This window comes from Strix uralensis, chromosome 23 (genome assembly GCF_047716275.1).
Source record: "Strix uralensis isolate ZFMK-TIS-50842 chromosome 23, bStrUra1, whole genome shotgun sequence".
Lineage (NCBI taxonomy): Eukaryota > Metazoa > Chordata > Aves > Strigiformes > Strigidae > Strix > Strix uralensis.
The window spans coordinates 4,495,135-4,520,547 of NC_133994.1; the positions used below are offsets into that span (position 1 = coordinate 4,495,135).

The 25,413-nt window shown below is 39.9% G+C and overlaps 1 protein-coding gene across 4 annotated transcripts in view; it reads right to left on the reverse strand.

Moving 5' to 3' along the window:
* Positions 1-25,413, reverse strand: part of RERE (arginine-glutamic acid dipeptide repeats) — a 254,992-nt gene that overhangs the window by 60,877 nt on the left and 168,702 nt on the right. For all 4 annotated transcript variants that reach the window (XM_074892540.1, XM_074892538.1, XM_074892539.1 and 1 more), the window contains one exon: positions 21,422-21,520. In XM_074892540.1, the coding sequence (XP_074748641.1) occupies positions 21,422-21,520 (99 nt within the window). The remainder of the gene's footprint in view (positions 1-21,421; positions 21,521-25,413) is intronic.

Consider the following 25,413-nt stretch of genomic DNA (forward strand, 5'->3'; position numbering starts at 1 on the left):
GATCGTTTCCTTAAGAAGACACAGTTTAACCTAAAGATGTCAGGTATCTCTTACCAAAACGTAACTTGTGTTACACCTGGTTTTTTTCCACCAAACTATACCTGGCTGTCACAGAAAATGATGCTAGTATTTATTGTATCTTTACCCAAAAGGAATCCTATATGCTCAAGAACAGACAGGACTAAGCACCGCTCAGTGAGTAATTCCATCATGGGTAAAAAGAGATACTTTAAGAAAATGTAGCTGTCACACATATCCAAGCTATTCTCAGAATCCACCTAACCACTGCATGCCCGTTTAACTCTTTCCACAAGCTGCTCTGAGCCCTGAACGCTAAGGGTCGTTTAGGTGAGATGTTGGAGGATGTGGTGTAGGGGAGAACTTTGTAGAGTAGGGCCAATGGTTGGACTCGATAATCCCAAGGGTCTTTTCCAACCTGAATGATTCTGTGACTCTGTGATACCCAGAAAAATCCCAACTGCCCCAAGACCCTGGCCCGGCGTGGCCAGAGGAAGGCCGGTCTCGCAGGGAGGAGAAGCCGCAGTCAGGCTGACAGGCCCCCGCTGTGCCCCATGCCCACCCAGCCTTGGCTGCCAGGCTTGCTCTCGGTCCTGCCTTCTCAAACAGCCCGGACCAGGGACTGGCAGCTTGGGGAAAGCTGGGGAAAACACTTTCTGGCGCTGAGCCCAGGAAGGCTCCATGATGGAGAAGCAGATGGAGACATGGAGAGATGTACTGGCCAGTCAGAGAGAGCACAGGATAGTCAAAGACTTCCACAACGCAATTTTAAGATGCACAGGTTGCCATCTAAAGAGAAGAAAAAGCTACAAAAGAAACCCCCTTTTCTAGGGCTACAGGAGAGGGCAGAAGAAGGGAGAGAGGTTCCACAGAAATTTCTTGGCCTAAGAATGCACATCCTCAGAGCAACCTTCCATAAACAAGGATTGGTCCCAAGGTAACTGAATATTCTAGGCTATGACAGTAGCATGGAGAATGAGGAATAAGCACGGTGACTCCATGAAGCTCACCTGAAACCTTTGTAAAAAAAAATAATAAAAATCAGTCCACTAGGAAAGAGGAACTATCAAGAAAAATCTACATTTGGGCCTCTGCTATGTTCCTTTAACACACCCTGCTGCTGGAGAACAGGATATGCTTCAACCTCATCTGAACTTCATTTTATTGTTTCCTGTCACTACCGTAACTCTGCTTAATGTTTTTTAAATTTAATTTTGAAGTAGCAAGCAATTTTACCCTTAGCATTAGATACTTGTGCTGCTGTGCGTTACATCAGTTAACAGCACGCTTGCAAAAATCACCTAGCTGGCAAACTTGTACAATGGAAAGATACCGTAAGCCTTCCCTAAATGTCTCTGCGTGTTGTTCCACAGACCTTGGCATCGTATCAGATATGTGTGCAGATCTCACACATGCAAGCAGAAGTAGGAGATCTTTGCAGAAATATCTCTGTTCCCACTGTTCCCTCTGTTATTTGCCCTTAGCCTGCAACATCTCAGATGCTCACAGTTTACTGCTCTGTCCCATCTCTAACCACAGCACTTCTTTGTCTACTGCTGCAGGAAGTAAGGCTGTCACCAGCTTGCAATTTAGAGTCTCCTCCTGAAGAGGCTGCACCAAAGCACAGGTCATGATTTGAAGGACCTTATTCTCTTCTCTGACACAACCATGCAAAGGTATGAGAAACTGTTCACAGAGTCTGGCAGCTGCTTGAAGATGTCTGCAACCACTTACTACAAATCTCTGTTGCAGGAGACCTGTGTTGTAGGGGAGTATCTGTGCTTTGATGACCACTGACACTATACACAAGCTCTTTCATGATCTCTTTGGCTTGCAGAAAGTTGTGGAATAACAGCAAGATCCTTCACTCTATCACAGCGAAGCATGAACAGTAATAAACGCAGCCCACTCCTGCAATGGCAGTTCTTGCTGCTTAATTACAAACTACAAATTTTTAAGTAACCAATTTTGAGGCAAGTTTGTTTGTCTTTGCTCATTTGTTTTTTTAACAGTCCCATTTCACAACTGTAACCAGGTCAATGTTTCTTAAATTGTGCCACAAACCTGCTTCCAGACTTCCAGTCTGAGAGAGAAGGCACACATGCAGGTGATTGTTTCGTAGAGCAAGACTGGAAGAGAATAATTATACACATGCATGTGAATGTCTGTATAGATACTTTTTTTTGGTTGAAAGCATCCCTTACCTCCGAAATACACTTAGTCGATTTGCTTCTTCATTCAGCAGATTGTGACCGCAGTCCAAAAGACATACTAAAACCAAATTCAGATTTCTTTTAATAGATACCGGCCTGTGTATTTTTCTCAACAATTTTTTAAAATGAAATAATTCTCTTGTGTCAAGACAAAATTGTCCTCTAACCTTTGTGGTACTTTGAAAATAAAATTCTTCTTCACCAAGACTTCTTACTTAAAGATATGGAAAAATAAAAGTATTTTGATGGTATTCATTAGATACTCATTTATATCAAAGGACATTAACGTTCTCATTGGATATTCAAAGCACCTCTCCAGAGTGCATTGCTGGTCATCTAGATGTGATAAAAATCTTGTACTCCTTAGGCCATATGCCTGTAAGATCAAGTATCCTCTATAAACAACCTGACAAGAAATATATCAGCTGAAAGCCTTAAAGGTGCCGAACAATTAGCTTTCCCTCCCAACTGGATCGCTTTGTCTTCCTGAAAAATTATACTGAAAAATTAAACCCTACCTCACAGTGCAGGGGATTCAACACCGAGGCATTACACAGATGCAGAGAGGCACAACACCCACCAGAGTCGGTGTTCCGTACATCCATGGCCGTACACACAGACGGAAAGTCATTAAGCAGACTCCCTCAAGGGAATGCCAAAAGATCCTGAAATGATAATGATCCCCCTTCCATGGCGCTGCACTGTTGGCTTTTGTTTTGAACAATAGATCTCCCATGATACCTCTCGCTTGCTGAAAATATTGGTATTAAGTGAGCATGAGCACAGCTGTGTGTAAATTACATATATAAACAGATTAGATTTGTATATTTATACTGGATGCAAACACATTAATAGCACATTTGCATACACAGTTGGCTAAATGAGATTGCATGCAGAGCAGGATTACTAGTTACAAACACATTTATTTAGAATTTTCAATAAAGTATTTATACTGCCATTCAGGAGGTCAAAGTGGATTCATCATCCTTTCTCTCCTCTTCGCCTTCTTAGAAGCATACAAAAATGCTTTTGTCAACATGCTTTCCACATCCTGCCAATCCCTTATCACAACTATTCTGGAAAAAGGATTTACAAGCTAGCAGAAGAAACTGAACTGGGCTGCTTACCGAAAGGTTATCCAAATCTCCTTCAGTTCAGTTTATTGGAGGTGATGGTTTGGGGGGGGGGGGGGGGGGGGGGGGGATAAGAGTTCTACATTTGACCACAGCATGAACTGCCACCTAAATGCTGGTTTATAAAACTCTCCTTTTCCTGCTCTGTTTAATGCCAGGGATCAATGCGGAAGTCTGTATGAAAGGCAACATGATATCGAAGGTGACACAACAGCGCTCAGACATTTCCAAAGCTGGGGGAGAATTCAACTATTCCTTCACCCCAGGCTTTGAGCTGTCAGGGTGCTGTTAACCTTATGTGCTAACCCCAGCTTTATTTTACCATCAGTATTTTAACAGAGCTATTTTTATAAAAAGAGAGATTTCAGGTTCACCCAAAGCCGTATGCAAAGCTTTGATTCACTTTCAGCACTGTACCTGTTTATGCATGAGAGCCTATATTAGAAAGAGAAAAAACAGGAAAAAAAAATTATGTCTAAACGAGGAGCCTTTAGTGTTGCTCTAATTGTGCCCTGATTACTGGCTCTGGGTGCTTTCACTGCACATCCCCAAATAACACTCCCAAGACAGCCAGTCTCCCTCTCTCGCCTTCACATTTCACGTCGGTTCCTGTTAAAAGGTCCAGTCCTGCCTCTTGGGTTCACCACGCTCACAGCCCCGCCGATAAATCATCTCCCAACCTGCTCTTGGAAATGCACTGGCCGCGATGCGATGGCTCCGGCCGCGTTGCCAAGCAACCTGCGCAAGAGGGATGTCTGAGAAGTGCTGACAAATAGCCAAGTGGCTGCAACAACAGACTTCTCTCTGTCAAAAACGTGTTTGGGAGAAGTGCCTCCCCCGCCTCGGCTCTGTGCGAAACACTGCGTGATTGTAAAATCAAAATCAAAAGGCTATTGTAATGAACACACGCTTCCTGCTCAATTACTAATTGTTAAAAAGCTGCGGGGAGGCTGCGATCACACAGCGTATGGCAACAGAAATGTGATCCGGTAAACGAGATAAAGTCAACAGCACGCCAAGAAACCTGATCTGAGAGCAGCCTGCAGTGGCACATCAGAAGCTGATGCACAGATCAAAAAAAGGCTGGATATTAAAGCAGCAGCAGGAGGAAAAAAAGAAAACCTGACTTTACTTTTCCCGAGCTCTAGAAGGGGTATTTGATAAACAACCTTGACTCTCTGGAAGAACAATTCGTGGATTATTACAAGCATTATTATCCATCCCAACACTAACCCAGTTGCGTGGTCCCACATTTCAGCAGGAAGATGAACAGGCAGGGACAGATGAGCACTCTTGTTTGAAGTCTGCTCAGTTTGCAACTCACTTTCCTAATAAAGCCAGGGTGGGAAGAGGCAGCATTCATTTTTCCAAACCAGGTCTGGAGAAAACTCACCCCTGGTGGCACTGAAACAAAGGAGCGAGCTGCAGAACCTCTTCCGAAGAGCAACAAGTCCTGAACCCCCAGAAGGCTGGAACCGCACAGTCCCTCAGGACTCTACGTACCTCTCTGAACAGCACTGCAGAAAGGCAGTTATATTTAACACAGGCAAGCATTCCCTTATTCTACCAAACTTAATCGTTTCCACCAGCAAGAAACTCGGTTGGCCAACTTGCCCACATTTATATTTAAACGCCCATGACAGGCCTTGCCTGAAGAGACCTGAGGGTCCACCCTATGCAGCGTGACGGGCTGATCCAGATCTGTGCAACGCCCCAGCTGCTCACAAAGCCTCCCTGAGACATTTGCTCTTTCGAGATCTTCAGAAAACGATCACATTGCACATGTCCAGAAACCAGGTTTCACACAGTGAGTCTAAGACTATCCCCTTCTGTGGACACAGACCTTAAAAACCAAACTGGGCACTGCCTTCATCGACAAAAAAAGAGCTTTCTATTTATATATTATTTGTAGATTGTTGTCTCCTCTAATCAACAGTTTCTCAGTGCTGCAAACAAAGCTAAAATGATCTGAGTGTGTTTTTACATAAACAATCTAAAGATGCATTAAGAGTTAAAGAGAACAAAGGTCTGGCACATTTGTGACCCAGAGAAGCAAAACAATATGCTGCTGCCAAGAGACAACAGAAAGCTTTTGATTACACTTAAGATTGCCTTTTTCTCTACACAAAGAGATTCATTTCTGATTGTTATTTTAAACCGCTGTTAAAATGCTAATATACAAAAAGACTTTTTATACATCAAAACTAAAGAGCAAGGAGAAAGAAAAAGTTGGACATGTTCCTTTTCAAGGACATAACTTCCCTTCCCATACGACATCTGAAAGTATTTCCCTCTTTAACACAGGTAAGTAGTAGAAATTCAGCACTTAACCTGCAAACTTCAAGCTGACAAAAAAAAAAAAGCAGCTATTTGTTTTTCATTTCTCAAACTCATGCTCACCCAGACTTGGTAAAAATGCATTTTCCAAAAAAATAAGTCATAGTTCCAATTGTTGTTGGTTTTTCAATGGGATGAAACTAGTGGAAGTATAGAATCCAAAAGTAGAGGTAAAAATGCATATAAAGTAGCATATGTAATACGAACCAAGACAGAAAAGCAGCACTTGTGGAATATAAACAATGCCCTACTACACCACCTCTCCTCCAAAGGAATGGTTCACGTGCATCAATTTGGACAATTAACCCTTCTTTTCCTCATATACTCTGTATCTCAAATGCCAAATACCAAAAGCTGCGATGCCAGTGTATTCTTAAAGTTATATTTCCTTGAATAATGCCAACATCAGAAAGTACAGCATCTTCCACAGGGCTGAAGATGTTCATTATGTTTCCTCAACTTTACTGGGCAGACACAAGCCAAGAGGAAAATATCATATATTAGTCCCTCTCTGAATTTCATTCTCCTTATACTGTTTTTCTTAACAAACTCGACTTACAATACCGTAGGGAACATCACTCTGCCCGCTACCACAAAGCGGATCTCCATTAAATCACCAATACTAAAACGCCCAGTCTAGGCAATAACATGGGTGGGTGAACACAGATATACACCAGCCCCCAACCCACAAGCTATAGTTCAGCAAGATCAGACCACAAGGCTAATAACTAACGGCAGGGTTAAGACAAAATAAGCTTCTAGTCGAGCTCTTTCCTTAAACATCAGAACATTTCCATTCTCTCCTCCCCCCCACCCCGAAAGTTTTCTTTGTTACACAGATCACACAGAGTTCTGGAAATACATGTCCGCTCACTCAAGTTTAACACTATTATGCAAGCCTGAAGTTGTTTTATTTCACTGTGACATTTTTTGTCCTTTCAGTCAATTTGTAACACTAAGCACAAAAAAGCAGCACTCAGACTACTTGAAATATACTGCATGATCCTTTCAAGACTCAAACATAGTATTTCTAGTGGAAGTTCCCTATTGCAGAATTATTGTTCCACTGGGATTTTAACCATTAACGTCAATTATTCTGGAGACTACTTCTGCCTTCAAACAGTGACTTTATGCAAATGGCAGAAGGAAACAAATAAAAACCACTTCAAGAGCTCCCATACTTTAGAGCAATGAACATATTCAGGAATAATGAGACAAAATGGTGGCAAGAATCCCCAGGAAATGATACATATAGAGAAGCAAGGATTTCTGTAGGTGACTTCGCCAAGTAAATAACTAAACAGCAGGGCTGTTTGTGGTAGCAATGCCCAGGTTTGAGTTCAAGCACTAAGATACAAGTTCTAGTTTGTGACCCTTATTAAAAATGACATAAGGCAACCTCTGCAAACTTCCTGAATTTCTCTCACGATAAGTCTGCCACTGACTGCAGTGTAGCGAAGAGATACCTGACAGCGCAGCTCTGGATATAAGAAATCAAATTCCAGGCTAAGAGACATATCCTCAGTGAGAGACCTTTCCTATATCAAGCAGAAAGCAAACTTCCTCCTGTGACAGGAGTTCTTCAACCTGCCAAGCTGTTTACAAGAAAAATAGGGTGTTCTGATGTGCTCAAGAATTTCATGCTTTCAGTTCAGAGAAATGAATTCCCATTTTCACCTAGGATGATACAGTATCCAAAAACCTTGAACACTTAAGACCAAAAAGAGCCACTGCAAATTCTATTCAGCTCTTTAGAAAGTTCAGTCTTCAAAGCCTCATAATTTAAGATTTTTTAAACCTGTGTTTTCTTTCTTCCACTGAGGCCTTTATGATAAGAAAATTCTGCCAGTCAAAAATGTTAGAGGTGAGAAATCACAGGGGAATCTAGGTATGTAATACTGTCTCCACTGAAAGACAGCAGATTTTAGCACATGAGCAAGCCCCTGAAATTCCCTCTTTAAATGTGAGCTGGGGCAACAGTGGCAGCACTTTGTGTCTGCGACTGGTACTCGTAAGCTCTGAAGGCTAAGGCCAAACATATTAAAATAGAACTTGTGATACTTTGCACTGTTTAGAAGATGGAGGACACTTTAGGGAGACTAATTTCCAAATAGTTACAGACACACATCCTTTGACACCTTTATAAGAACTGAACACCCAGATTTGGCACTCAAGTAACTTAAAGAATTCTTTATTTCAGTTGTGTAGCCCAGTCTGACCCAGCCGTGCAGCAGTTCCTAGGAACAGTGGCAGCATTTACCTCCAATTTACAAGACTCCATGCTGAAATCACATAATGTAGCCTTCTCTTTAAATAGGTAAGAAGGCCTAACCTTTTCCAGCACTTGGACTGATTGCTAATTAAAGCTTGTCTTCCTAGCTTTATATTTAAAAGAATCACAATGTAATAAACAGCACCAGCGCTGCCCTAAGATTTTAACTCTTTAGCTACTGCCCACTGCCAGTGTGGGTACAAGTCGTACCTAAGCACCAAAACCAGCAAGAAGACTGCTTATAACAAACTAGATAAACAGCTAAGCTTGCTAATTATAACTACTAATAATTGTATTATTATTTTTATTATTTTTAACCAATAAGTCCCACAGCACAAGGTTTCATTTCCTTGCAAGCTGCTGTCATGAACCTACACCACAATCCTCATTGTTCAATCACCCATTGTATTTTTGTCACAAGCATCAAGATTTCAGTAAAGTGAATGATACACTTCTGCAACGCAGCCATCCAATTACTGAGGAAGATGTTGGCTCCTACAGTGATCTTGGCAGTAACATATAAAAGTAGTTTTTAAAAGAATCAGATGATTCATAAGTTCCCTTTTCTTTTGTGTAAGGGGCTCTGAATAAAACTATTGGGGGGGGGGAATGGTGCCAAATATGAAAAAGTGACCCACAAATAAGAGTGAAAAGAAAAAAGATTTGAAAATGAAGGACCAGAAATGCATCTATAACAAAGGTGAACACTGACAAAGGAAACTTGAAAGGTAGATATTTGGGGGGAGGGAGGCAAGGGGGAAGTGGTGCTGAGACTATGGAATTACCTCCCCAGACACGTAGAAGTGGACAATATCTTCCATAACAGATAAATGAAATATGCACCCTAATAAAACAGAGGTGCCCTCTTTTGCCTTCCCCAATTTGTAACAAATGGAATGTTTGATTTGAGTGTTTGAAGTTATTCCAATGCAGTGGAGGGTAATACGCTGCGATGCTTATTTATTAGCTCCTCTAAATGCATAAGCCCCTGTCTGATCAATCTCCCCGTGTAGCCTAAAAGCTATATAAATCTGAGCGGCTACTATGAAAGGGGGAGGGGGGAGAGGAGGAAAGGAAGGAAAGGAACAAAAGAATAAGAAAAACCACGGTGGATCATGCACAAGTGGAGAGGGGAACAAGTGAGGTATCAAGAGGCCAGTAAAAGCTGAAGCAAAACCACAAACCCAGAAGCGACGTGCACTTTGAGTCTTTACCGCAATATATTCAAAACCACAAGGCACATGAAAGTACAAAACAACATCGGACAGGGAGCACAAAGTAGTAGTTTTTAAATGCACCCTCATGAGCACTGATCAACACATCTTTTACACAACACTTAAACAAGGAGGAAGGAAGAGAAAACCTAACCACCAGCTGGTTTAAGAGAAGCTCTGCAGAAGCACAGACAGTATTTACAAGCTGTCCAGGGACTGCTCTGCTGGGGTTCATCTCTGCCGACTACGTAAACTTTTAAAAAGGTTAGAAGTGAAGTTACTCAGCTCCTACGAAATGGAAAACGGTATCCTTCTAAGGGGGCATTTCCACACTCAAATCTAAGTTTCCTTCCAGATCATATGAAACCCCTCAACATCTGCTATGTAAGCAACATGGAGGCACCTCGGAAATCACGCCTTCGCAGCTCGAGCAGCTTCCTCCGTGCTAGCAGGTACTGAGTATCTCTCCGGATCAAGTCCTTATTTGCTGTCAAATTCTTTTTATGGCAGTATAATCATTAGCTCTACTGGCACTGTTACCCTCGTAACTAATTAGGAATCTTGGATGGATGCAGAAAATGATTAATATTTAGTCACTATGCATCTACTACAGAAGCAGCCTATTATCAAACAAGTGACACCTCCACAAACTTAAATTAAATAATGGCTCCCACAGAGGATTCAGAGCTACTGACAGAATGGCAAGTGATTTAAGTAACATAAAGCTGAGCAACTGGTGATGGATCACAGTTTTTTCACTCGCTCTGTTACAGCCTGTAATAGAACAAATGATCATTTTTCAGCCTAATTGAATATGGCCGCCCCGCTTATACACAAAAGGAGACAAAGCTATATAATTTGCTTCATTAAAATGCATTTTTATGGCATCTGAAAGATTAAAAAAAAATTGGTGCTGTTGATAGGGAAGATTAGAAAAATAAAATTTATCATGCAAACAGAACTTGCAAATGAGGTGTATTTTGGCATTCATACTGCTTATGCTCGGGCAAGAAAGATTAAGTCCTGAGCGCTAAAGCACACAGAGCATCCATATTGTGACAGTAATCAAAGTTCCTTAAGTAAGAATTATGTCACTATACTAGTTTGAAGCAGCATTTTGTCATTTCCTGTTGCAGTGACCACTGGGCCCTACTAAATAATTCTCAGAGAAGCTGTCAGGCAGAACCACAGAGAAGCTAGTGACCTTCAAAAAGTTCGGGGTAAAAAATTTTCTTTCATAATTATTAGAAAAATCAAAACACCTGTTAAAAAAGAGCCTTTTCCAACATTAAAATCAAAGCTTCAAGCAAGAGTGCTGCATTTCAAATATAACTTTAATTACACTAAAGCTTCCCAAGATGGCATGTTTTGGTACTCTCACCTTCCACAAGCCAGGTGGCAAACCTAGTTGTTTGTCCTCTCCCCCCTCCAATCCCCCTTTTAGCTTTCATTGCTTGGAGATGCTAGGGAGAGATCTAGGAATTTAAAATTAGTTAGCATTTGACACTGGAAAACAAATTTGTTTTCTTCCATATTTCTAGCTTGGCCAAGAAAGCAACATGGCATCTCTGCTATTTCTCTACAGAGCATCACTTAGGTGAGAAAATGCTGCTCTGGCAACAAATATCTGTTCATCGACCGCTGCCAGAGCACCAGAATGTGGTGGGTTTGCCCCACCAAGCATGGAAGCACAGCCTGAGCTCCGTACTGGTTTTTGACTAAAATACTCACACCTGTTTCCAGCTCTGCTCCTTCTTGAACCTCTTTGACCTACACCCTCTACAGCTACAGTTCAGCCATAGGATTCCCCTTATTTAGTCTGACAGCTCCATGTTCAAACAGAATGAAAGTCAAGGCTAAGACAAAAGAGATCCAAACTACCAGGAGGAAAAAAAACTTGAAGGGGAAAAATAAAAATAATCAAATGTCATCTTGCCAAGTTGGAGACAACACTGTAATCTGTCTCCGCACTTGCTTTGTTTTACTTGGGTTTTTTGTGTTTTTAAAGCAATCTTGTTAGGAACAGCAAATTGCCATTTCCCATGGTTTAGACAGCAAACAACTCTTTCAAAACAAAATAGTGATTTGCCATATCAATTAATCCATTCCTGGGCTCTATGTATTTAATAAGTAGTTCCAACATAAGTATTGCAAAACAGAACACTTTCACCTGTATCAACTCAGACTAAGCCAAAATTACTTGGAAAGATGCTGCAGATTTCTATCATACGCTTAACATGGAAAAACATCCAAGGATTTCACCATTACTACATTATAGTTTAATTTTTAGGTATTAAGGAGGTAGGGATCCTGTAGACTAATTTAAATTTCTTAACACCTGCAAGATAGATAAACTCAACCAAACACTGAAATGGCAGGACTATTGAAATAATTTGAAATCAAACCAAGAACTCTGGATGTTGCTCTCAATACAAGCCAATAAACCAGTCACCCCACCTTAACCATTAGAAAAGGTGAACCTAAGTTTAATTCACACTGTTTATAGCATTTCCAAAACAAAAATAAAACTTCTGAAAACAGACAGCTAACCAACATTTCTTATATTAGAATTGTAAAATTGTTTTCAACAGCATAAACTCATCCAAGCCTAGATGTTGGGGTGTTGCCATAACATACACCAAGGAGCATCAGCCAGAAATCTAAGGCCATTTTATTACATCTGCATTCACAATGGGAAGCAAACTGTGAAAGTTTTTAAAGCCTGTGTTAATAAGTCAATCGTACTATTAATATGGATTATCTTTTAAAAAAATTAAAACTTCAGAATTTGGAAATTAATTTACGTACAAAGAAATGGAGAGTCAGCAGATCAGTGGAATCTAAGCAAGATAGCTTTGATACACAGTAACTTAAAAAAATTAAATCTAGATGTACACGCACCCCCTGCCCCCCGAAAGACAGATACAGGGCAAAAAAAGTTTTAGCATGATCACAAGAGATGAACACTTGGCTCTGCTCACTATGGCAAAAGCATTAACCCTAGAAGCTCCCAGAATGTTGAGGATCCCTGCACTCTCCAGATGCTCTTAGCGTTACCGTGTCATGACTCAGTTTCCTTCTGGAGAAGGACGGTACATGGGATGATGTTATATTTAAACCAGATTCCGGATCTCTTAGCAGATCAAATCTGAATAAGGGGTCAGAGTACTGAAGACAGTAACTGTGTCACTGACCAGAATATCATTTGATGGGGAGAAAGAAAAAAAAGACAAGTCCATGCAGCGTATTAGCACGCTTGGTTTCTTTTCTTCCCCTGCACAAGGCCAGGGTGAAGAGTCTTTGTTTCAGTTGCAATACTGCTGAGCTGCACAGCTCATGCTTCTATACATAGAACTTGTAAGATATACACGAACATTAAAACTGACTCCAGCTCTGTTGCTAAGAAACTACGAAGGATAGCTTTTTTGGCCCTCTTCATTTATAAAATAACCACTTTGCCCTATGGGAGAACGAATGCAATCTCTCAAGTCCCTCAGTGCCTTGTTCTCATTTTTAAATGAACACAGAAAGATGATCGAGAATGCTAGGAAGTGTAAGCGATCTCCATTTTTAAGATGCCCTTGAAAATGAGATGAAAAACATGGTTTCAACAATCAACTGCTGTCGTATTTATTAATCTTTCAAGCAGCAGATTCTTTCCCCTTGGCAACAGTGAACTATGTGTATGTGCTTCTGTCTCTATTACAAACCTTCTTCTAGAAAACAAAACAAAACACCAGCTTCTGAAAGCACCTACAAATTATTTAGTTTGTACTGGAGTTAAACTTTGAGTTTAGAGTTTAGCTTCCGTCCCCACACAGAAATAGCTTTCTAAGCTGTGGCAACTGGCCAGTGTAAATATTTGTTGTATTATTTTTTGGGATCAGCAATATGGTAAGTGCTTAATAGATAAAAATATTCCACACGAAGGCAAAAAGACGATGAATCAAGAAACATATGGCAGTTAAACAAAGCAAATAAAAAAATGATATTGTTAAGAAAAGACTAACTTATCTGGCAGCTGCGGAAAGATTAAGACGAGCGAAAGCAGTGAAATCACCCATTTTGAAGCCAAGGTCACTGACAGGATTTATAGATTTATCCCTGAAGGCAGCCTTTGCTGAACATGAAATGCTGAAATAATTTTTTTTTTTAATCTACTTCCCCCACCCCATTTGGACTATCTCATTTGCTGGAGGCTTTTAAAATTCATTCCTTTTCACAGCTGGTTAAACAATGGAATCTTTCTGCAAACTAAAAGGACAAAATTGATTGCCCTACACAAACTTTTCTGCACGTATAATTGATTTTTAATTCACTGTCTTATTTCCGAAAGGACTTGACAATAAACTCAGTGCTGTATGTGCAATATTGATCCCTTTAAACAAGGACTTGGATCAAAGACTGATGCAAGTTAATCACAACCAAAAAGATTATTATCTCCTGTCTAGAAACCTGTGTTTAAACTAAATTCACCTTTCCTAGCCATATTACAACTTATATTTTCTAGCTGTACTGCACCTTAGAATTTTGTTAACCTGTCAACTGCTAAGTAACTGTAATTTTATGCAACTTTTAAATAATAACTTTTCCCCCCCCCCAAGCATAATAATTTCATCCTTCATTGGTTACTTTTTTCTGTGAGGACTGATGGTTCTTTCACATTCTAAATTCTTAGAATAAGCTACAGACAAGTCTGTACATTCCCACTCTTCCTTGAACTAAAAATCTTATTTATTCTCCTTAAAATAAAGGAGAACTACTAGACCATGGCGATTTGTGTTTGGTGGGTTTCTTTATCTCAATGCTCAGTTAATTTTCAGCTGTTACCAATTAACACACTTGCAAATGGCAGCAGATAGCCTGATTTCTAAAGTCCAGAAAAATGTTAATTTAGTAGGAACTCTTACTCTACTATGAAGCTGTAATGTTTACTTTTTGTGGATAAAGAATTAAAACTAAGCACCTTCTAAGCCCACTCAATTACTCAAATGCAGCCTTGCAATGCCAGCCTTCTTTTCAAGCATCCCTTGATGATTTTTTTTCTCCCCCTGACTATTCCAGAGGCTCTGTTTCAATTTTGCTGTGAATTACATTTTCTATAGCTGCCATATAAACAGTAAATAAAATTCATGGTATTTTTGCCCCAGTAAGCAGCTCTGTCTTCCAGCATATCTGAAAAGCCTGGCTTCAAAGGAGTGAGCAATGAAAACAATGTTTTCATGAGCAGATACTCCAAAAAGGGCAGATGAGAGACATCTGAAAATGATTCTAGGCAAAGAAGCCAAGCAAATAAATGTGTGTTTTGCATAAGTAATTTCTTGACCAGCTACACTGGATTACAAATACTTGCAAACACGTTAGGAAATTAGTTTGCTGTATCTTGTCATTTTTGGCAGAAAGATCTCCACTTGTATTTTATGACAAATGAGCTTTAAGCTGAAGCCAGGTGTGGATATTTTAAAATTTATGAACTTGTAAATCCACGTACATGGCCAATTAACGTTTATCACCAGCAAGGATTAACTATCCCTGCCTATAAATTTAAGAGGTTGTTTGAATCTAGGTTGTTTACCTCAACTACTCTACATCAAAAGCAATGTAAAATATTTAAAGGGCAGCATATTTCATGATAAAAGCTAGTTATCAGGGACGTCACAGTGTGTCATCGACAGTTCTGCATGCAGATGCACAAGCAAAAAAAAAAACCCACCTTCTTCCTAAGGAACACTTAGCAATTCCTTGTGGAGAATTTAACATGTCTGAGAAGATGGGACCAAGTACAGAAGAAAAAGGAGGAAATGGCCAAGAAATAATGCAAAACTATTGTTTTGCCCAGATTCTCTTTAACTTTGGAAGACAAGAGCCCTGAATTTCAAAGGTGGTTCAATTAGCCTCGCCAGTGTTCTTCATAATCAACATCTGAATGCTAATTAGGAGCACAATTCCATGCAGCAGAAGCATCCCTGTGCAATAAACTGCAACACAGCAGCAGTGAACTCTGCCTTCAGCTAGCATGCATAAGTAAACAGAATTAATAACTACCCAAGTGTGGACGGCTGACTTAATCTGTTTCGATTAGATGCAGCTCAGCCTGAGGCCTTTGTGTTATTTAAAATGTGTTCATCATGTTTAATTAAAAACCTAATAAACTAGAGGTTCTTTTAGTTCTGATTTGTATTTCTCTCTTCTGTAAGCCGTATTGATTTTGTTAGTACTTTTGATAAAAAGACAGAAAAAAGCACATTCTGAATAAAGACACAAAACTGTAAGATCAAATCAGCAGGACTCATGTGAAGAACAGTCAGAACTAGTCTACTTCCTTTGACATTTCCAATGCATGAGGCATACCAGAACTGAAAACCATTTGTTAATTTAAACAAAACTTTAGATGAACACTGTATCCTCTGTAAACTATAGCCATTTGATAGGTTATTTATCTGAAATGGAGAAGTGTGCACAAGGAGCTCGGTTTTGGACCTGGAGCAAGCGTAGGGTCAGAATTGTACTGAAGATCACTGAAAGTATAAAAGCCATTTTGCGGAGAAGATTTTGTTCTAAGACGGGTGGAAATTCTGTAAGGACAATTTTTCTGGTGAAATATTTCCACTGAAACTACGCCAGGAAATACGGGTGTTCAATTGAACCTAAACTGAAAGAAGCCAATGATCATAGTTCCAGATTTGGAATCTGGGGAGAGTAAAGCAGCAGATCATCAGGGCAAGCACCAGCATTTAAATACAGACACTCAGTTTCAGATTTGTTGTGCTTATTCCCCATAGACAACAAACTCTAAGTCTGCATGTTTCAAAATACAATTTCAATGTCAGTTTTGAAATGTTTTCAAGTGGAGAAGACGACTTGATCAGCACCATTCCATTCTTATTAGGGAATTCTGATTGCTTGCATCAAAAAGGCCTGTACTCTGTCAAAGATTAAGAGACATTTTTAGAGGTGACCATGAGATACAGAGTAGACCTCACTTCTCTTTCATTCTGACAATCTCTTGCTGAGTTTGAGGGAAGCATCTCTGTTTTCTCAATGCGTTGAAAGTAAGGCAAATACTAATGACATCTTGCCTGTACGACAGCCTAACGCTGTTGTACACCGAGTGACAAAAACTGTGTTAGAGAGATGGGGTGCCACCAAGTCTTTGGGAGACTAGGAAAGATGGCTGAAGAAAATGAAAGGAGAAGAGTGGTTACTCTGTAATCTTAGTGAATAATATTCACTATGAAGTATTAGCGAGACATCACACTGAACACATGCCCAAGGGCTAAGTCAGTCCCCCTTTCCCAGCTCCACCGACCTTGCCCTAGCAGCGAGCACCATGCCACACGTCACCCATGGCATTCAATGGTAGGAAACTTTTAAAAGAACACTGCCACCAGCTGTACCAAAACGGACGACTTGCTCCATGGCTTCTTCCCAAAGACTTCATCTACTCTGAACTGCATTGCTTTCTATATGAAACTGCAGCCCAACACTAAGATTCCACCAGGTGATGCTGCTCAATAGTGGTCTATAGGCTGCATGCTTTCAGAGTGCTTAAATATGACATTATATAGGAGAACTGCTCAACAAATTTGTCCACAGAAGTAAACTCACAAGCCTTACAAGAGAAACCAACCCCCCATACCAAATCATTGCTGGAAATGGATGTGGTCAGGTGTAGCATAAGCCTTTATAAACAGGAAACAGCTGCTGTTAGAGCTGCATGTAGATGCATGGTACAGAAGTTTCTTTAGCCACTTTTATCAGGCGGTGTGGAAGGCTGGTTTTCACAGTATGCCTCTGAATTTACATACTGGAATAAAAAAGGTTTAAAAATAGCCATAGGTTTAGAAACACAAGGGAGACAACAAACCTTCATCTTCATATTTACAGAGCCTTCCATTTAATTCAATCACTGGCAAATTTTATCCTCTGTTTAATTTGATCTAAACCTCTGTAACCGCATCATCAGTAGTAAAAATAACATAACTTCCATCCTTTATTTTAATCAGTTCTGATCACTGCAAAGCAGCTCTTACTTGATAGTTTGGTCACATGCAACAAAGCTGGTTTAATTAACAGGAAAGGCTTTATCTTTCAGCAACAGATAGTCCACAGAAAAAGTTAAAAGCTTTATAAATAAATAAATTTTCAATAAACTTGAGTTGTTCACACAGTGTTGTATCACAAATACTACAGAGACCTGTGCTGGACACAGCATTGCTATCATGCACAAGAAAATCAACTACATTAATCATCCAGCACAGTGGGAATGGACTCGGTGAAAACACTCGTGCAAGTAATAGACCAACCAACTTGGGGGATTTCCGACTTAGGAAGTGTAAAGTTTTACAAATTAGTTTTGTACTAAGTCAGTTCTTTCCCTGCATCAACGTGTCTACGCTTGTACTGCAGTTGCTTTTGCCACCTGCCCAATTACCTGAGACTGCCACAGCACTCCTTCCCCTCCGCTCTCTGCCCAGCCGCCCAACCTTACGTCTGCCCTGCAGCGGAGCTGACCCTCACCTTCAAAATCTGGCAGAAAATTAACTTAAGACTAACAAAAGGTGGAGTGTGACTTTTTTGGGGTCCAGAGGCATGGCAGGGGGCAGAATATGATAATAGGATTAGAAAGGCAGGAATGGAAAAACTGAGACAACAAAAGCCCTGATCTGCACTATTTCGGTTGGTCACATGCCACAGAACCTCTCTCGGGTAAGGAGGTTAACTAAGCCAAACTCTGTACCTGGAGTGGTACCTGCTTATTTATCCAAGTAGTAAAAATTAAGGAAATAGATATTTGCTGGGTCACAAGAAGAGATTAATTCTAAATCCAGCACAAATAGCCAGCCACATTACTGGGGGCTTCCTCCAGCTCATCACTTGGCATCATGAGACTGGGGGGGGGACACGCCCTTAAGATTTTCACCAAAATTTAATTGTTTTGGCCACACTTTGGGTTTGATGCTTCAGTGTTTTCTGAAAAATACTTTGTTGTGGAGTTCCTGTGCAGCTTTAGCACCCTATGTATCATGCAGAAAGAGTTTTCCTCAGTTTCACAGAGCCAACAATAAGAAAACTTGCCTTGCAAGTCTCAGAAATGCTCAGAGTGCAGTACAGCTGCTTTAATCTGGAGTTTTCCACAAACTGCCAGGGACAAACATGCTATGAAGTTGTGCAGGTGGAGCTTAGCTGTCTATAAATAAGAGCACAGTTTGATCTTTGGCTCTGCTGAGGCTGGAGGGCTGCCAAATGTTTCTGGAAACTTGGATAGAACAGAACAAGAACAAATATGATAAAATGAGCTGAGACTGACAATGATTTATAGAGTCAGTGATCATTATTCTGTACTCACAGAGTTTGCACTTTCAGAGTAATGTTTCACTTTTCAATAAACTTTGCTTTTTCTACTCTCTATCATTTAACATGGACTGCTCATAAAAAAACCCCTGAGCTGCAGCAGCTATGGCATTCACAACATAGTGCAGCTGATGGAAAAAAACAAGGAGAGTGAAAAAAAATCTACACAGGAAAAAAAAAAGGTGTTGGCACTGTACAATTTAACCATGAATGTGAGAAAGAAGGTATGCAGAGAAAACAGAGGTTAAAACAATATGAATACAAACTTACTATACACAGGGCAGAGCACTCGAACTATTTGTTCCGGCAGTCTGTTCCCTAAACAAAAAAATCCCTCTTATGACAAGATAACTGGAAAACTTATCAGGAAGCTGTGTTCTAGGCGTTTTACTCATCTCCTCCTTCGCTTTACTGTCAGTGTTAGCACATGATCCTCTTTCACTCTACGACTTCAGACAGTCTCCTTACCACAAAGGTTCTTTGTTGGATTTCAGAATAAGCCTACTCTAATACAGGTTTACATGGCCTGGCCTACTCCTAATCTAGCTCTTGCAAAAAGGTTTACATAAGGAGAGAGCAAGCACACATAATTCACTGGAGTAACTCCCTGAAAGACTTTCAGAGAAACTAGAGCTTAAAAAAAAGTCTCTCCAGCCATCATCTGAATAATTAAAAAATGTTAAGAGACCATGAAAGTTTCACCCATTATTAATCAGTTCTATTTTACAGCACCAATGCCAGCTTTATTAGTCACTTAACAGGATCACAAAATTGATTTTTATTTGCTTCTTCAAATACTTTTACCAATTAACTAGGGAAAAAAACCCACAAACCTTTCTGTTGTCACTTTTACATGAGCAATGCTGGTTTGCACCTTATTAGATTTTTTCATTTACACGCCTGTTAAGTATACATGACAAGTTGAATTTCCTTCCCCATTTATTCTTATGGTACATGAGAGAAGAAGCTTTTCCAACAGCAAAACCCGTAAGAGTCTGAAGTTCTTCTGTGATAAATATTTTATCGTAACTAACTTCCAATCGTCTGATTTTCTATTTTAGTGCACGCTGCAGCCTAATTATTGAGCTAGGAAATAAAACATTTTTCCATCTTCACAAAACCAGACATGCCTAGTCAGCTTGCTAAAGAGGTACTGTCTTCTTACATGTTACATTTCACATAAATCTACTCTGTTAAGCATAATTAACACCACCATTAAAATGCAAAATATTTTTAGGATGTAATCCAAGTAAACTTGTTCAGCATTTCTCCTGGGTACTGAAAATGCGCTAGTTTCACTTTTTTTTTTTTTAAATATACTCAAGTACTTCTGTGCTAGCTTAAGCTGCAAGGCCTGACAAACAAAGGGCTGTAATCCAAATGCTGCCAGAAAATGCATCTTGTGTTGAATGCAATATTTAAGAATGTTTGTTTACAAGGTGTCAGCAAATTAAGAATCTATAATTTGCTTCCAACTTCACATGATTTATTTCAGTTTACAACCCTACAGAAAACTGTTTAATAAGCACACTTGCATTATATCATATGTATAAAAATTAAGCCAGTAGAAACCTCACGATTGCAGCAATTAACCCGGAGAATGAACCACAAGAAACACCTTTGCTTCACTAATTCTCACACAGATATCATCTCCCCAGAGTCTGGAAAAATACCCAGAAATAAAAAAACCCCGTGGTCCGTTTGAGCGTGAAGTGCTTTCCCAGCAGCACACCCTCTCTGTCAACTACAGCTTTTATGAAGAAGTGTCTTTCTCAGGTCAAAATTATTTTTCTCCACTACTCAGACTGCAGAGCAGTATCTTTTAGTAGGCTAATAACAACTATAACATTTCAATCCAAAGCCATATCCACCAAAATCCTCAGCCTCTGTCTAAAAGAAAGAACAACATGTTTACATGTTCCTTCTTTGCCTGCACTCCAACCCCAAATCCTGAAAGATTTAACTACCAGCACACGCCAAATCAGCAGCTGTATGGAAGAACCAGCACTGCAACTACTAAGTCGTGTAAGTTGACGAGCCTCTCGGTGTACCAGGATGTTAAACTGTACGAGCACAAATCCCTCAGCGATTCCAGGTTCGTAACTGCGAGGACACCATACAGCACCGCATATTTACTGCGTGCCCCAAATTCATCATGTCCATACGTGACTTTGGAGCTACACGTAAGATGGATGCACTGTTTTCAGCACAGTTTTGGAGCTGGACAATTTCAACATACTCTAAATGAGATGTGGACAGCATGGCTAAACCCCAGCTTTCAGATAATCTATTCTTGGTCTGCTCTTTGCCAAAGATTCATCCATCAAGAACTATGCCAGTAAACACTTTCTAATACTCTGTATGAGGGGAAGAAGGGACTTATTCTCACACTCTGTTTAGGAGAAGCACTGATATCCAACCTCCCATTAGCCAACCTGAGCTGACACCGTAAGCCTCCTCCAATACTAGCAGGGAAAAAACCCAGGAACAGTACTTTGTATGCCTTCTGCATCTTATCCTACTCCAATTAATGAACGTGGCCAGCCTTCCTGGAGGTGAAAGTGAAAGTGAAATGTCGAGTCCAGATGTTTTGCAGCTGATCATGTACCCTATAGCATCCTCTCAAGAACAGTCACTTGATCGCCTCCTCTCTTATTCTACTATCAGAAAGATATTTTCCCCAGTCTAATTAAGTTCTATAAATTGAATGAGGGCCCACTAACTCAGAATTGTGCAAAAATTTATCCTGTGCAGCAAATTATTTGTCCCTCTTCTTTCCCATAAAGATAATCTCTTTAGAGAAAAAAAAACAACATAAAGAAAAAAAGCAAGAGACACAACATAAACTATAAGGCTCAGGGGAATAATTCATTTCCCTACCACTTCATCTTCAGTCCAACACTTCTCAATCAGTTTTGGCACAGGTTTCTTCACCAAGCGCTGCAGGGCTTTTCCAGCATCATAGTTACTTTCATGTAGCTAAAAAATAAAGAAGACAAATAGATCATTCAATGGAATTAGCAGTGATTTGATATTGGAGAAAAACCTCTAAAGGGGGCCACATGAAACGTTCTATGCCTAATTATTTTTACTGCTGATATATGAAATCTAAACAATCTGAAGGGTAATTGGGGTTTTATTAGTAGAAAAAGCAGCATTAAACCAAGTATCCTTTCTCCTTCCTTCCTAAGCTTCTCCCAGATAACGTTTGAGCCCATAAAGCACTGAAGATTTTTTCGTTAACTTTAAAAAATATTTTTTACATTAGAAATTCCAAGGAAAATTTTAAAGAGCTCCAACAAAATATTTTTCAAAAGGAGTTGTATTTCATGCAGCATATTTTGTTCAGATTAGTAAAACCAACTGGAAAAACTAACACACAGGAGGGATTGCAAGTTGTGGGACGTCAACTGTACCCATCCAGAAAATTCCCTTTATTTTTATCGCACTGCAAAGATCACCATGCTGTTGGAAAACAAGTATGGAAGAGAAAGAAACCCTCTACAGATAGCTACAGGAATACATAAAAGCAGCTAGGGATGTCTATGTTGACATTACTGCTTCAGCTGGTCACAGACTACAGTGCACATGATTTTCTACCATAAATTCGGTATCTGTATGATCAAAAGCTGTCTGAAGTAGACAGTAGACATTGACATTGGGGTGAGGTAGAAAAACAACTACACTGAAAAAAAAATTCAACAATGAACCCGTGAGAATCTTCAGCTCTTAAACTCCTGATGGAAAGCATTTAGCACACTGTAGATTTATAGGCTGTTCTATCTTCAAAGTACAGTGGGATTTTAAGAACTGAAGGACTAGTTAGGAGCCTGCTCTATGTCTTCTGAAAATAATCTCAAAGAAAAAGAAATATTGCTGGGATGATAAAAACTGAATTATCTTCCTACACCCAAAAGGGAGAACGATTTGCATGCAAACTTCCCTACACAGACAAGAAGTAGTTTTTCTAAACAACATGCTAAGCAAACCAAAGCTTCAAAGCTATCGATTAACATCACAGAATTTTACAGACCATCAAAAGTTTCTTTACAATAGGGACAATCAAAACATGATTCTGTACACTGATTATCTCCTGCTTTTCCCTCCCATCCAGAATTTATTCTGAGCTATCTGCAAACCCACTCTCTAGAAGCATCCATGCTGCTAGACCTGTGCTTAATCAGTCTCAGAAAGCAGTTCAACAAGTACTATAATTCCTGAACTTTTCCCAAGGCTGTGAACTGAACAGCGATCAAGACATAATTACTGAAGAGCGACAAGATATGAACTACTTTGTCACTATTAATATAAAGTTATAACTAAACCTGATTAAAAGAGGAAAAAATTCCTCATTTTTCTTATGACAAAAGGCTCAAATTTTAGAACAGCATTCTGCTTCAAATAAAAATAGCAAGATTACTTTCTTACTGCTGCTATTTACATGTCTCAACCAATTTGTAAGTACCCATTATGTACATTTGACAATGACCCTTCTACCCTAGGGCCACCTCCAAACAATATTGGGTTTTTCTTATATTGCTTCTTTTGTCTGGTCTTGTCTTAACTCAGACTGTAAGCTCTCTGGTGCACAAGAATGCCCTGCATTCATACTGAATCCAGTAGCATGATTCAGAGACTTTTAAAAGCTGTAAGTAAATTACTCAAATTTACTTCTGTTAAGTAGGTCTGAGTGATTTCTACTAAGAAATCAAGACAGATGTCTGAATCAAGATAAAAGGGAAAAAACAAATCACTCTCCCTACAGAACTTTTAAGTGAGACTATAATAAAAATCAGTTTCCACTGAAAGCCAGCTTTGTACCGTTCTCCCAGTAAATAACCTCTCTATGAAAGGTTTGTGCGTTGACTTTTGAAAGCCACCAAATAACTTAGAAAGTCAAATGACATCTTAGATTGCTATGATGATATTTACAGCAAAATACAGACATGCGTGCATATATATATATGTGTGTGTATTATAAACATATATCTAATATGCTGCTTTAAAGCTGCACCACTGTTGAATCCAGGTTTCAGATGGGACAAGCCCGCTGTAAGAAAGCCAGCACGGCTCGAGCCATGGTACTTCTGCGAACGACGGGGCAGAATAGTCAACAAGTCTTCAAGGGCTGCAGCAGAACTTGCCAAAAGCTGGGAAATGGAAAGCAAAGCTCTGCACAGGACTCATGCAGCTGGGAAAAGAAAGCACATCTCTAAGACCTGGTACGGAGCAGTCTTCGCTTTCACTTCCTGGCTTTTGTCAACTCAGGTTTTAAATAGCTTGTGCGTCTGTAAGCACACTGCTTTTTCATAAAACAGGGTTCACTTTTTCAATAAAAATGATACCATAAATGGACAGGGAATTTCAGAGAACAAGTAGTGCCCATTTCACACAAGGCAATGTGATCTATCATACTGGGGCAGCACTTCATGAAATGGTAGACTTTGGATACCAGTATCACGCCATGCCACCTTCCCATCTATTTTACTAGCATCTCAGTTTTCTGGTCGTGACTGCCGTGGATTGTGACAGTCTATAAAGCCAATCTGTTTGCAGTACAAAGCGCACTAGAAATTACTTTGTTTTCTTCAAGTAAAGAAAAAGTCCCTGCACATGAACCTCAAGGTATTAGAAGTAACAGCTAATTTATTCCATCTGCTGATGAAGTTTCAGTTCCATATAATCGAGCCTCCTTTGTCACACCTGAAGAGCCGAGTTTCCAGAAAACAATTTGATCAACAATTGTTACTAAACACCTCAAAGAGGTGGTCTGAGGTCCAAAAATGCAGAGGACCAGGTTAGCTGTAAAAGCCGAAGTGCAGAGTCCTCTAAAAAATGAGGCCACGCAAAAGTCACGTCACGTACCTCCTACTGACAGGGCTGAACACGTTATCAGCTGTGTTACAGTAGTAATTAGTACATTATGAGTTGCACTTCACACAAATTGGCTCAGATCTTCTATCATCAGCAGGAACAGGTCCTGAACTAATGAAGGTGCTTTTCCACCTCCACCAAGTTATTGTGGCATTCAAAATTTATTTATACTTGAGGGACTTTAAAGAAAGTGAAGTACCTCTAAAAACAAAAGGTCACTACTGGGCAAAGACCTCTGATCATTAGCTGCAAAGTGTTTTTAGAACAAACAGTAATGTTCCCTAACTGACAGCCTAAACATTTTTTTTTCCCCCTTACCAACAACTACAATAACAATAGCATACAGGCTGTTACTGCAGTAAAACAAGCACTTGCCTAATATAACGAGAACAAGAAAAAAAACTAAGCCAGAGTGGTTTTCTATTCATTTTCAGCTTTCTAGATGGCACCTACGGGGAAGTTACAGATACTCTGTACAATAATTATATGTACTTATGCAGAGTAACCATAGAAAAAAAAAAAATGCTTCAACTTCCAAAAAATAATTTCCTCCCCAGCCCCCTTCTTCAGCTATCTGATCTCTGCAAGCTGCTGCTAAGAGAACATTAACACATCAGAGCCATCAATAGCACCTCAGCTGCTCTAAGTCAGGGAGATGCATTCCCTGAGATCACTTTGTAGAAACCACTGCTTTCAAACCTGTCTCCCCAGGCGAAATTTCCTAATGTACAACAGAACCATGGCTTGTAAATCTGCTTCTGGTGACTACATCAGTGTCAGCTCCCATGATTCCACCTCCCTGCCAGTGAAACAACCATCTCCGTCCATCTTGCGTGAGCCCCAAGTCAAGTGATAAGAGCAGAAAGCCAGACCTGCAGTGCCAGTGCTCAACACCAATACTCAAACAACACTACTGACTGCAAACTTTCTTTTTTAACTTGTTTTTTTAAGACTCCTGCGGTATGCAATACCTACTTAAAGGCATGAACATAAGATGT